Raw genomic sequence first — 14,241 nt, 5'->3', positions numbered from 1 at the left:
TAAGATCCTTCAAAGTAGGGCAGAGGAAGGTAAGAAAAGGCCTTTTCATGAGACTAGTCCACTTCTCAGACATAATATCATCAGGGTATCCAAAGTACATTTTTTGGACTTTGCAAAATGAACTCTGCCGTCAGTCAAGTGAGGCATTAGTAGAATGGTTACTTACTGGCAGAACATACCAAATTTGTAACTCATTTGTATTTTTCATAACTAACAAACCTGAGGTCTTAACATTAGGGTTTACTAGCGCCAAGCTGGAAACTGGTAGAATTAAAATTACACTTGTGAGATCCAGGGACTATTGGCATCTATACCAGGTCACGGGGCATGTATACCCAGAGTGCCCACGGCGACCTGTGACCCACCAGTTATATTTCTAACCCAGTTTAGACTGCTAGAGGGGTGGTTCGAGGTGGGCCTTTACCTGTTAAGACCTCAGATTTGTTAGTTATGAAAAATACAAATGTGGTATTTGTTCATATACGGAACAAACCTTCGGTCTTAACATTAGGATAGACTTACTTATTGGAGGGAGGTAAGTCTCTACAACTGACTGGGAGTTTGCCACCTTATCCATTTCCGAATATATATTAGGGAAATTCTAAGAGAATGGACAATGAACCTAGAACCAAAGATATAAGCGAATCTATTGGTTTCCCTCACTAGGTGTTGATACCATTCTATGGTTTACTCTTGTCCCTTGTAACTGGATCCATTTGAGACATGCTCAGAGAGTTCTCAGTACTGCCATTTCAAATATATGTAGTTGGGCAAATTCAGTTGGATTTAAATTTTCAACTGATAAAACAAAAGCAATCGTCTTCTACAAAGACAAAAGGTGGATGAAGAACCAAACAATCAAACTGCATCTTTATAGCACTGAAATACAATTTTGTACAAAAATCAAGTATCTAGGAGTAATATTTGATCAACATTTAAATTGGAAAGAGCACATCAAATACATCAAAGCCAAGGGCATCAAAGCCCTTGCCATATTAAAAAAGTTATCACACACTAATTGGGGAGCAAAGCGAGACATTTTATTAATGATATATAAGGCAACAGTCTTATCCATAGTAGTAGATTACTGCTGTCCAATATATTCATCCGCCTCAGAATCTGCATTAAAATCTCTCGATGCAGTGCACCATGAAGGCGTGCGATTGTGCACAGGAGCTTTCCGATCGTCCCCAACAAACTCACTTTTGGTGGAGGCAGGTGTTTTGCCCTTAAAACAGCACCGTAATTTAATACAAAGAGGTCTTTCAATGCAAGCGGGATCGTCTCCTGCAACTTACTGCTTCCAAAACTGTAATCAAGTAACAGCAGTTAATAGTACTAGCTCTTTCCCAAAAAGAGCTAGATACATAATGAACATACATAATATGAATCCAATTTTTCACCCACCAATGGAATTGCCACCACCATGATTTTAAATAGAGTAAAGATATGTACCTCCCTGTCTTACCTACTCAAAAAACAAATGACAAGTACGGAAATGTACCGCCAACATGCTTTGGAGCACATTAGAAGAAAAGGCAACAAATTTATGATATATACAGACGGCTCCAAAAATAATGTTGGAGTAGGAGCATCTGCATATTCGAAAAATATGTTAAGTAAAAAAAGCCTACCTTCAATATCATCAGTATTTACTGCTGAAGTCACAGCCATACAGATGGCTCTAGATATGATATCTGAGGCAAAAGCAAGTGTCTCTGTTATTTTCAGTGACTCACGTAGCGCTATAGATGCAATAAGACAGTATAAACCAGGAAACCAAATAGTACAGGAAATTCAAATAAAAATTCATCAACTCCTCCAATCAGGAATATCAATGGAAATATGTTGGATCCCAGCACACGTGGGAATAAAAGGAAATGAATATGCAGACTCTGCTGCCAAATTAGCCTGCACTATCCCTCCAACAATTTCATATGCCCAGTGTCAGACTGGGTAAAATCAGTTAAAACATTAATTTACCAGGATTGGAAAGAAGAATGGGCCTCTGTGCCAACAACAAATAAACTTAAAAATATAAAAACTGAAGTCTATGCATGGAGGACATCCTCACAGGAGGAAAGAGCAAAAGAGGTGATCCTAGCAAGGCTACGTATAGGAGAGAGAAGATTCTCACATGGTCACTTGATGTCAACACCACATGCTGACCCAGTGAAATGTAATAGATGTCAAACACCCATGACAGTACAGCATTTGCTTGTTGAGTGCCCAAATTGGACCCAGCAAAGATCTATTTACCTGCGGAGTTCGGAAATGAAAAATATTCTTGCGGAAAGCAGGGATTTTTCAATTAATAAAATCATACATTTTTTAAATAAGACGGGTTTCTCAAATAAAGTCTAATTTTTTTTTTCTTCTTCTTCTTCTTCTCAGGATTGATCCCTGAGAACCAGCCCGAGAAGAGTCTACTTGAGACTCAGAGGTCTGGAAAAACTAACACCTATTAATAATAATATTAATAATAATAATGTAACTGGATCCACCCTCACCCCTCTCTTCCCTATTATCTAGAGGGGTGTGTTACTACTGAAAAGTATATCATAACCTAAGATAGCTTCACAGTATGGCTGACCACCTCACCTGCATCTAGTCCGTTCCAGCATATGACGGTACCCTCCTTCATATTGCCCATAGTTAAAGGAGTAGGAAGAAAGTAGTAAAGAAAAAAGACCAGTCATCCCATTCATTCTACTTTCATACCTTCATCTTAGACTAGACGCAAACTGACCCGCTAAGGGTACTGGATGAGCTATATCACTTGTTGGGCCGCCACCACTGGACCCAAGGAAAAAGTGTCCAAGGATCTATGGGCAACGTCTTTCAAATAAAATGAGGTGAAAGTTGTTTGGCGTTTCCACACACCAGCTTTCAGAATTCTCTCCACAGACATGTTCTTAAATGCCAGAGAAGCACTCAAGAAGCCCCTGATGTCATGAGCTCTAGCTCCCACCTGGCTATTTAGACCCCCTGTCTTCTGTCATATAAGCATTTCTGATCTTCTCCCTTAGCCAAAACGATATTGTATTCCTGGACACTTCCTTCTTGTTCCGTCCTGTACTTACGAACAAACTCCGGCACCCCGGCCTGAGGTGCCTTGTTCTTCTTAAGTACTCCCTTAGTGCCCTGACAGGGCACATAAGCATCTCATCTTTGTCATTGTCTACAAAGTCTGCCGAAGAAGGTATGGCAAAGGAGTCGAATCTGCCGTCCACTATTGTTGGGTTTTGGGTCTTGGCCACGAATTCTGGAAAAATCTCAAATACTATTGACCTCCAACCTCTCGAGTGCTTTATGAGATATGACAGGCCATGTAGCTCCCCCACCCTTTTGGTTGAAGCCAGGGCCAATAAGAAGACTGTCTTCAGGGTCAGGCTCTTATCCGTGGACTGCCTTAGTGGTTTGTAGGGGTTTTGTCAGACTACTCAGTACCATGGTCAGATCCCAATCTGGGGCTTTTAGTTCCTTTGGTGGACATGACTGTTCAAAGCTCCTCATCAGCATGGCCAACTCCCATGAAGACGAAATGTCCACCCCTTTAATTCGTAAGACTAAGGCTAGAGCAGCCCTGTACCCCTTCACTGCAGATACAGACATATGCTTTTCTGTTCTGAGATATATCAGAAAGTCTGCTAATTGCTGAATAGTGGTACCGAGTGGAGACAAGTTCACTCTACGACACCAATCACAGTATGCTGACCACTTTCCTTGGTATACTGTCGCAGATGATTTTCTGATATTTCCTGCCATCTGAGTTGCTGCTTTCTGCGAAAACCCTCGCGCTCGGAGGAGATACTTGACAGTCTCCACCCGTGAAGCGATAGGGACTTCACCGACTGGTGGTACCTCTCCATGTGCGGCTGACACAGTAGGTTGCTCCATGGGGGTAACTCTCTTGGCACATCTATTAGGAGTTCCAGTAGGTCTGGAAACCACTCTGCCTTCGGCCATAACGGAGCTACCAGGGTCATCTTGAGGTTCTGAGACCACATTACCCTGTTCAGAACCTGACGGATCAGACAAAATGGAGGAAATGCGTACACGTCCAGATTGTCCCAAGGGTGTTGTAGCGCATCTTCTGCTACTGCCTCTGCGTCCGGGACTACTGAACAATACACTTCCAACTTTTTGTTGTACCTGGTTGCGAATAGGTCTATGATCGGTCCTTCCCACAACATGAGCATCCTGTCCACTACCTGTTGGTGCAAGAACCACTCCGTTCCCAGAATCTGATCCCTGCGGCTCAACTTGTCGGCCACTATGTTTCTTTTTCCCGGAATATACCTGGCCCTGATGTCTACCAGGTTCTCTACAGCCCACTGATGAAGTTGAACTGTCATCACATGTAACTGCCGAGAAACTAGGCCTCCTTGTTTGTTTATATAAGCTACTACTGTGGTGTTGTCTGACATCAATACCACTGAGTGTCCCTTTACTCTCTCCCTGAATTCCTGTAGAGCTAGAAACGCTGCTTTTAGCTCCAGCACGTTTATATGGAGTTCTCTGTCCTTGCAACTCCATTTTGCTGACACCATCAACTCCTCCATATGGGCTCCCCAGCCTTCTAGTGACGCATCCGAGAACAGCAAGAGGTCCGGAGAGGATTGTTGAAGGGGGACACCCACTGTCAGATTGTCGTCGTTCACCCACCACAGCAAGTCTTTCCTCACTTCTGCCGACAAGGGAATTTTCTCGTACGGGTGATCAACTATTGGTGACCAAAACTCCTTCATCCTCCATTGTAGGGACTGAAGGTGTGGCCTTCCTTGTGGTACTAGCTTCTCCAGGGAGGTTAGGATTCCCAGTACCACCTGCCACTGCCTTGCTGGCTGTGTTTTTGTTTTCCCAGAAAGGCATTCACCACTTGTTTGCATTTCTCTATTCTTTGGTCTGTCAGGAATACATACTTTGGCTTCTGTTGTGTCTATAACCATTCCCAGATACTCCAAACGTTGACTTGGATCCAACTGCGACTTCTCCTGATTTATCACAATACCTAGGCTGTGACAAAGCTGCAGAAGGGTCGCCCTGTCCCTGAGTAATTTCTCTCTGGACTTCGCTATCACCAGCCAATCGTCCAGATATCTTATTAGCCTGATCCCCTGAGCATGCACCCACGTCGACACGAGTGAACACTCTTGTAAAAACTTGAGGAGACGTTGTCAATCCGAAGCACAGGACCTTGAATTCGAAAGCTTTCCCTGCAAGACTGAAGCGGAGAAATTTCCTTGAAGACTGATGGACTGGTATCTGAAAGTATTCGTCCTTCTCCTTCAGATCGACTGTCAGCATAAAGTCCCTGATCCTGACTGCTTGTAGAACCGTTTTTGGAGTTTCCATTTTGAAACTGGTTTTCCTTATAAACAGATTCAGAGTTGACAGGTCTATTACTGTCCTCCACTCCCCGTTGGCTTTGGGTACCAGGAAAATCCTGCTGTAGAAGCCTTTCGACTGACTGCATACTTGTTCCACAGCTCCTTTTTCCATCATCATCTTCAGTTCGTCTTGCAGAATAATGGCCTTCTGAGATTCGTGAGCATAAGCGAAGTGGGGTGATGGCTGATCTGTCAGGGGCGGGGTTACCAAATACCCGATCCTGAGAACATCCACCACCCACTGCTCTGCCCCTAGTTCCTGCCACACCTTCCAGTGATTTGCCAGGCAACCCCCCACCGGTGTGGCTGAGTGATGAGAGGCACCCATCCTATCTTCTTGAGCCTCTCCCTCTTCCCCTACTCCCCCTCCCTCTGTTGTTTCTATTGTGAAAGGGCCGATGAGTTAGCCTCTTTGGGGAAGAGGGTCTTGTGGCTCTATTAGGGATGTTATGTCTCACTGTCTTCTTCCGAGATATTTGCTGTTGTCTCCCCTCCAAAGGAGTAGCTTGACTGTTAGACGTTTTCCTAACTGCCTGCTGCACCAACCTATCGTTAGTGTCCATCCTTCTTCTATCTATCACCTCTTCCAGTATGACCTCTGGCAACAGCAGTTGCGACTCCAAGATATCCCCATTCCTCATCGCTAACAGGGAATCCAAATCCACAGTGCGGCTTAGTCTAGCCAACGCTGCATCTCTCCTCATTAGCAGGATATTTGCCCACACATTGGCACTTAAGTTTGTCAGGTACGCAATCGCCTTGGAACCTGACTGTAGTAATCTAATGAACAATGATTCATCCACTACTTTTCTTGTCAGGTCCAAGGATGCAATCTTCGCCACTGCTGTTGACCAAAGATCTAACCAAGAAGCAGTCTGAAAGACAGAAGAAGCTGTTGCTTCTAATGTAGCAGCCTCTTGGTACGTCATCGAAGGGCACTCCATTTTAACCTGATCCAAGGTTAATCCAGGCCTTAACCTTACAACATTAGGGTTCACTTGTCTAGACAGCAAAGGGACCTTCGGTGTCGTATGATATTTCCTTTGCTTCATCATTGGAGGGGGAATAAATTTAAATGATCTATTAGATCTTAAGGAATTATCCCTTCCTGCAATCTTTGCGTTTACGTGTTGCAAGACAGAATCCGCATGACTCGAACAAGGCAATTCATACAACACCTTGGTATCCCTTTTTAATCCAAATGCCATGTCAATTCCAGGAGGAAGCATACTGGCTGGTGTTTCTGTCTTCTCCGAAAGGTTATTGAATTGACGAATCAAATCAATCACCTCTGCATACGAGGCCAGAAACTCTTGGTTTTCTCCTTCCTCCGGCTCTAATGTACCATTCTCCGTCACAAGGGATGTTGTCTCGCCCCTATCTTCTGACAGACGGCCCGGAATTCCACGGCCGCAGTCTCTTTGATCTTTGCTGGCCGCCGTTGGCTCGATCCCGGATAGTCAGCAGGGGAACGAGAACGCCTCACTCTTTCTCTGCTCACGGATCTTGAGCGAGAATCTCGTCTAGATCTCCAAGATGAAGGCTCCCTTAAGACAGATATAACTTCGTCTCTATTAGTATTTGTATCGTTTATGAGCGTCGGAGAACTCAGCCTCGACCTTTCATCCAGACGGACACTGCCTTCCACGAACGTATCCGCCAAGGTTGCCAACTCCCTATTTTTCGTACTTTTAATAGGAGCCTTATCGTCCTTCATACGTATTTTGAACGGCCTTACGGGCAAAACTGGGACCTGCATTCTATCCTCTGCTGCACCTTTCGCCGCCAACGTCGATTTTACCAGAGGTATCGTAGTTTTTGTGATCCGAACTGGCAACTCCGCATCGGCCGCTAGTCCGTCGGCAGTTGCCTCTCTCGCTAGTTCGGATTCTTACGAACGGCTTCATCTGCTAACCTTGTGCTTAATAGCCACTGACTTCCCGACCTTCCTGCTGACTTGGATTTGACAGTCTTGGTCTGAAGATGAGGAAGAATTGATTCTTCTCCTCTTAGCCTGAGGATCCGTCAGGAACTCCCGAATCCTCCTCCAATGCTTGACTGGCGCTCGCCGTGACGTTATCGGACTTAGCGATGACGCCGAACTAGAGGAAGAAGACGAAGAAGGCGAATCACACTTTTTCTTTTTGTCTCTCTTATTCATTCTCTTCTCTATATCCTGTAATTTCTGCATTACAGTTTGCATTGACGGGTCAGAAGGCGTATTAGCGTCTGGGTGCAGCGAAATAGGCCGAGAAGCAGTCTGTGACGTCATCATGCCTGCCATATCGGTGTGTGACGTATGTTGTGACATCATCCCTCTCGTAGGGAGAGACAGAGGTTTCTGCTGGCAACCGCACGTTTGCTGCCAAACTACCTCCCACGTTCTGCAATATATTGCAATATATTGCAAAAATGAACAACTTTTCCATAACTAGCTATTTGATGACAGTAGAGTTCAGGAGGTGGCTCATGATTACCATAATAGTTTCCTCTTCAGTGACTACTGGGAGCAAAAGCAAAACTGGTTCTGGAGGGAGAGTCAAGAATAGCAAAGAGAACAAATAATTCCAACTAGGAAGAAGAGAGGCATTGATGAGATTATTCTATGAGAAGGGGGAAAAATTATGCACATTCTACAGGCCATAAAATTTTTTAATGACTACCAAGTAATTTTGAGTAAATGTTTTAGAAATTCACCAGCTCTTCCTGACCAGTAGCACTAATGACAGACCTGAAAAATGCCATTACCTTGCAGAGATAAAGTGTCATGCGTTAGTGCCTCAGTAGCGTGGTTGATATGGTGTTTGCGTTCCACCTCGCTGGTCGCGGGTTCGATTCTCGGCCATTCCATTGAGGAGTGAGAGATGTGTATTTCTGGTGATAGAAGTTCACTCTCGACGTGGTTCGGAAGTCACGTAGAGCCGTTGGTCCCATTGCTCAATAACCACTGGTTCCATGCAACATAAAAACACCATACAAACAAAACAAACAATGCATGGATGACCAAAAATAGAAAAAGACTTTTTATACTTGGATACAGAAACATGGGACATGCCATTACCTCTCCGAGATGTAGTCTTGCACTAGTAAATTTACAATGCATCTTTTTCTGCATCTTTTCTCACTACTATGTGTGGTCGATGTTTCCGATAACTTCCTCTACCTGGCTTGGCCAAATGCAATTGTTTGTCAGATCTTTAACAATAGTAATTTAACAATGCGTATTGACCAAAAATAATAATAACAAATATTTTTATGTATGAATTTCGAAACATAAGTGGCATAAGTTAACTGCAGGTATTTTGTCCTTAACTTTTTAAAAGGACAGGACCTTGATATATTCTTAGATGAAGTAATAGTTGCTATAAAGCAATGGTTTGTACTTCATTTACTAACAGGAAAGAAAACTACAAAGTCATGAAATTAATGGACATTTTCCTCTCATTTCTAACTTTTCATTTATAAAAGGTAGTTCAGTAACACTACAGATAAGGAAACACATACCTTTTTATATGGTTTTAATGGTTTTAAAATTATTCGGCCAAAGATAAAAATATCCTTTAACCTCCTCAGCAAGATATTTAAGAACAGAGAAGACATGTCATCAAGAGACTGCATTATATACCACCTTTAACTAGAATTCTTGGCAACTAGTAGATTTCGAAATGTCAAATATTTTCATGCTGTTATCTTAAGTTAAATTTCCAATTGATGTAAAACTGGTCAAATTTTTTAAAACATTGTAATATGACCAACACTGAAAACTCAACTACTGTACGTATATTACAGCATCAAATTGGCTAAAAAAAATGGGTGCCATTATAAGTTATCAGGGATTTCTTAGGCAAAATTATTGGTATTATGAAAACAAACAAAACAGCCATAAAATCACTCACCAATACATCATTATGTAAAGAAACACTGAACACAATCCTCTCTAATAAAACAATCATGTAACAAGAATAGGTCGGGCTCTTTCTAATATGTCCATGTTAGGGTCTAATGTTCTCCCTAGACCTTCAAGAACAAAAACAGCAAGCACTACAGCACTAAATGCAGACTCCAGTCGTACCTGATGTTTAAGTAAGGTTCCCAGAACCTGTTGCAGTAATATTCCAACATCAACCTAAAAAGGAAAAACTAAATTGAAAAATATGATGATTACTCTAGATATATTATCTATATGCTTTAAAGCTCTTGGTCCACTGTCTGACTTGAAAACCAAAAGTGAAGTTTAATTTTAAAATGTTAAATTAATTGTCTCAACATTTTCTCAGGGAAACCCTTGCACCTGGTTTATGGTATGTGTCAAATATTATGTGGTGATGCACTAGTATGAACCCTAGTGTTTTATAAACTATGCATACTCAAAGCAAATCAGTCTTAAGGCCTGTTTACACGAGGAAATATTGTTTGGAAGCAAAGTTTACAAACGGCTAAACAGCTTGGAAACTGTTTGCAAGAGAAAGAAGAAGAGATGGGTGAGGAAATTATTTTAAAAGGGAGTGCAACTCACACACAAGACTAAGGCCACTTTCTGGCTGAAACCACCTATAGGATAAACATTATGAGTGTATTGAAAGGAGCTGTACTTCCAGATGCATGTCATCTGTGTCATGTTGTCTAAGATCAACAAGAAGTGGGTCCTTTTTGGGGCTTCAATCTTCTGAGACAGAAAGACAGCCATTTATTACAGGAAACTGATGTGACATACATCCTTTGAACTATGACAATATTTCAGTTACCTGACAATCCTCCCAGTGGCCTCTCCAACATGTCAAGGAAGCATCTGTGTTTAACTACTGGCATGGAGGGAGAGGGGGGGTTGCTTGCATGAAATGTTTGATGACAGCACCTATTCAAGTCCAAGGCAGGAGTTTCTTCCCAAATCACCTGCTTTAGCAGGTGGAGACTCACAACGCCTTATTCAAGATACAGACTCTGATCATGTCCTTGAATTACAGTTTAAGGATTAAATTCACCAAAGACTCAAACACTAACAGGCCAAAAGTCATGGAGACATCATGGATTGGCTCTTCCCTTATTTTAGCCTGAGTCTGGCTGGTAAGACAACAAGGTCTCGGCCTATTACCACACTAGTTAGATATGAGACAGGACTCGCCCTAGTTAATTAGGAAACCTTTCAACTAAAGACTATTACTTACTAGTTACAGGTTTCATAAGCACTTCTTTCTGGTGGTTTCCAAAGCAGACCACAAATTTAGGTTTGTTTCAATTTGGTGAAAAAAGTTAGGTTTGTATTTCAATTTGGTGAAAAAAGTTAGCTTACATCAATGGCAGTAAATGTTGTGATGGCTAAGGTATGTTGAACTAATCTAGTTAAATCTACAAGAGAAGTAGCTATAAATAAGTCTATGCTTACACAAATGCAGATTTTGCTCGCTCTCTAAAATATTTTACAAATACATTATCACTCAATCTCTCAGAGATAATATACCAAATTTGTAACTAATTTGTATTTTTCATAACTAACAAACCTGAGGTCTTAACATTAGGATTTACTAGCGCCAAGCTGGAAACCGGTAGAATTAAAATTACACTTGTGAGATCCAGGGACTAATGGCATCTAAACCAGGTCACGGGGCATGTATACCCAGAATGCCCACGGCTACCTGTGACCCACCAGTTATATTTCTAACCCAGTTTAGACTGCTGGAGGGGTGGTTCGAGGTGGGCCTTTAACTGTTAAGACCTCAGGTTTGTTAGTTATGAAAAATACAAATTAGTTACAAATTTGGTATTTGTTCATACACGAAACAAACCTTCGGTCTTAACATTAGGATAGACTTACTATTGGAGGGAGGTAAGTCTCTACAACTGACTGGGAGTTTGCCACCTTATCCATTTCCGAATATATAGGGAAATTCTAAGAGAATGGACAATGAACCTAGGACCAAAGATATAAGCGGATCTATTGGTTTTCTCCCACTGGGTGTAGATACCATTCTACTGTTTACTCTTGTCCCTTGCAACTGGATCCACCTTAACCCCGCTTTTCCCTATTATCCAGAGGGGTGTGTTGCTACTAAAAAGTATATCATCACCTAAGATAGCTTCACAGTATGGCTGACCACCTCACCTGCATCTAGTCCGTTCCAGCACATGACGGTATTCTCCTTCATATGCCCGTAGTTAAAGGAGTAGGAAGAAAGTAGTAAAGAAAAAAAGACCAGTCATCCCATTCATTCTACTTTCATACCTTCATCTTAGACTAGACGCAAACTGACCTGCAGGGGCACTGGCATGGAACTATATCACTTGTTGGGCCGCCACCACTGGACCCAAGGGGGGAAAAGGTGTCCAAGGATCTATGGGCAACATCTTTCAAATAAAATGAGGTGAAAGTTGTTTGGCGTTTCCACACACCAGCTTTCAGGATTTTATCCACAGACATGTTCTTCTTAAATGCCAGGGAAGCACTCACGCCCCTGATGTCATGAGCTCTAGCTCCCACCTGGCTACCTGACCCTCTGTCTTCTGCCGTATAAGCATCTCTGATCGTCTCCCTTAGCCAAAACGATATTGTATTCCTGGACACTTCCTTCTTGTTCCGTCCTGTACTTACGAACACCTCCGGCACCCCGGCCTGAGGTGCCTTGTTCTATTTAAGTACTCCCTTAGTGCCCTGACGGGTGCACAGGAGCATCTCAGCTTTGTCGTTGTCTACAAAGTCTGCCAAGGAAGGTATGGTAAAGGAGTCGAATCTGCCGTCTACTATTGTTGGATTTTGGGTCTTGGCCACGAATTCTGGGACAAACTCAAATACCATTGATCTCCAAATCGTCTCGAGTGCTTAATGAGATATGAGAGGGCATGTAGCTCCCCCACCCTTTTGGTTTAAGCCAGGGCCAATAAGAAGACTGTCTTCAGGGTCAGGCTCCTATCCGTGGACTGCCTTAGTGGTTCGTAGGGGGGTTTTGTCAGACTACTCAGTACCTTGGTTCAGATCCCAATCTGGGGCTTTTGGCTCCTTTGGTGGGCATGACTGTTCAAAGCTCCTCATCAGCATGGCCAAACTCCCATGAAGACGATATGTCCACTCCTTTCATTCGTAAGACTGAGGCTAGAGCCGCCCTGTACCCCTTACTGCAGATACAGACATATGTTTTTCTGTTCTGAGATATATCAGAAAGTCTGCTAACTGCTGAATAGTGGTACCGAGTGGAGACACGTTCCCTCTACGACACCAATCACAGTATGCTGACCACTTTTCCTTGGTATACTGTCGCAGATGATTTTCTGATATTACCTGCCAATCTGAGTTGCTGCTTTCTGCGAAAACCCTCGCGCTGGAGGAGATACTTGACAGTCTCCACCCGTGAAGCGATAGGGACTTCACCGACTGGTGGTACCTCTCTTACGTGCGGCTGACACAGAAGGTTGCTCCATGGAGGTAACTCTCTTGGCACATCTACTAGGAGTTCCAGTAGGTCTGGAAACCACTCTGCTTTCGGCCATAACGGAGCTACCAGGGTCATCTTGAGGTTCTGAGACCGCATTACCCTGTTCAGAACCTGACGGATTAGACAAAATGGAGGAAATGCGTACACGTCCAGATTGTCCCAGGGGTGTTGTAGCGCATCTTCTGCTACTGCCTCTGCGTCTGGGACTACTGAACAATACACTTCCAACTTTTTTGTTGTACCTGGTTGCGAAATAGGTCTATGATCGGTCCTTCCCACAACATGAGCATCCTGTCCACTACCTGTTGGTGTAGGGGACCACTCCGTTCCCAGAATCTGATCCCTGCGGCTCAACTTGTCGGCCACTATGTTTCTTTTTCCCGGAATATACCTGGCCTTGATGTCTACCAGGTTCTCTATAGCCCACTGGTGAAGTTGAACTGTCATCACATGTAACTGCCGAGAAACTAGCCTCCTTGCTTGTTTATATAAGCTACTACTGTGGTGTTGTCTGACATCAATACCACTGAGTGTCCCTTTACTCTCTCCCTGAATTCCTGTAGAGCCAGAAAAGCTGCTTTCAACTCCAGCACGTTTATATGGAGTTCTCTGTCCTTGCAACTCCATTTTGCTGACACCATCAACTCCTCCATATGGGCTCCCCAGCCTTCTAGTGACGCATCCGAGAACAGCAAGAGGTCTGGGGAGGATTGTTGAAGGGGGACACCCACTGTCAGATTGTCCGTCGTTCCACCCACCACAGCAAGTCTTTCCTCACTTCTGCCGACAAGGGAATTTGCTCGTACGGGTGATCTACTGTTGGTGACCAAAACTCCTTTCATTCCTCCAGTTGTAGGGACCACCGAAAGGTGTAGGCCCTTTCCTTGTGGTAATAGCTTCTTTCCCAGGGAGGTTAGGATTCCCAGCACCACCTGCCACTGTCTTGCTGGCTGTGTCTGCTTTCCCAGAAAGGCATTCACCACTTGTTTGCATTTCTCTACTCTTTGGTCTGTCGGGAATACTTTGGCTTGTGTTGTGTCTATCACCATTCCCAGATATTCCAAACGTTGACTTGGATCCAACCGCGACTTCTCCTGATTCACCACAATACCTAGGCTGTGACAAAGCTGCAGGAGGGCCGCCCTGTCCCCGAGTAATTTCTCCCTGGACTTTGCTATCACCAGCCAATCGTCCAGATATCTTATTAGCCTGATCCCCTGAGCATGCGCCCACGCCGACACGAGGGTGAACACTCTTGTAAAAACTTGAGGAGACATTGTCAATCCGAAGCACAGGACCTTGAATTCGAAAGCTTTCCCAGCAAGACTGAAGCGGAGAAATTTCCTTGAAGACTGATGGACTGGTATCTGAAAGTATGCGTCCTTTAGATCGACTGTCAGCATAAAGTCTCCGATTCTGACTGC

The 14,241-nt window shown here is 43.5% G+C and overlaps 1 protein-coding gene across 1 annotated transcript in view; it reads right to left on the bottom strand.

The window, feature by feature from the left end:
• Positions 1-8,897: 8,897 nt before the first annotated feature.
• LOC135214695 (uncharacterized aarF domain-containing protein kinase 2-like) overlaps positions 8,898-14,241 on the bottom strand; it is a 93,627-nt gene continuing 88,283 nt past the window's right edge. Inside the window, exon 14 of the mRNA XM_064249028.1 lies at positions 8,898-9,519. Within this exon, the coding sequence (XP_064105098.1) occupies positions 9,343-9,519 (177 nt within the window). The 3' untranslated portion in view covers positions 8,898-9,342. The remainder of the gene's footprint in view (positions 9,520-14,241) is intronic.

This window comes from Macrobrachium nipponense, chromosome 46 (genome assembly GCF_015104395.2).
Source record: "Macrobrachium nipponense isolate FS-2020 chromosome 46, ASM1510439v2, whole genome shotgun sequence".
NCBI classification, from domain to species: Eukaryota; Metazoa; Arthropoda; class Malacostraca; order Decapoda; family Palaemonidae; genus Macrobrachium; species Macrobrachium nipponense.
This window is presented reverse-complemented; position numbering and strand designations above follow the sequence as displayed.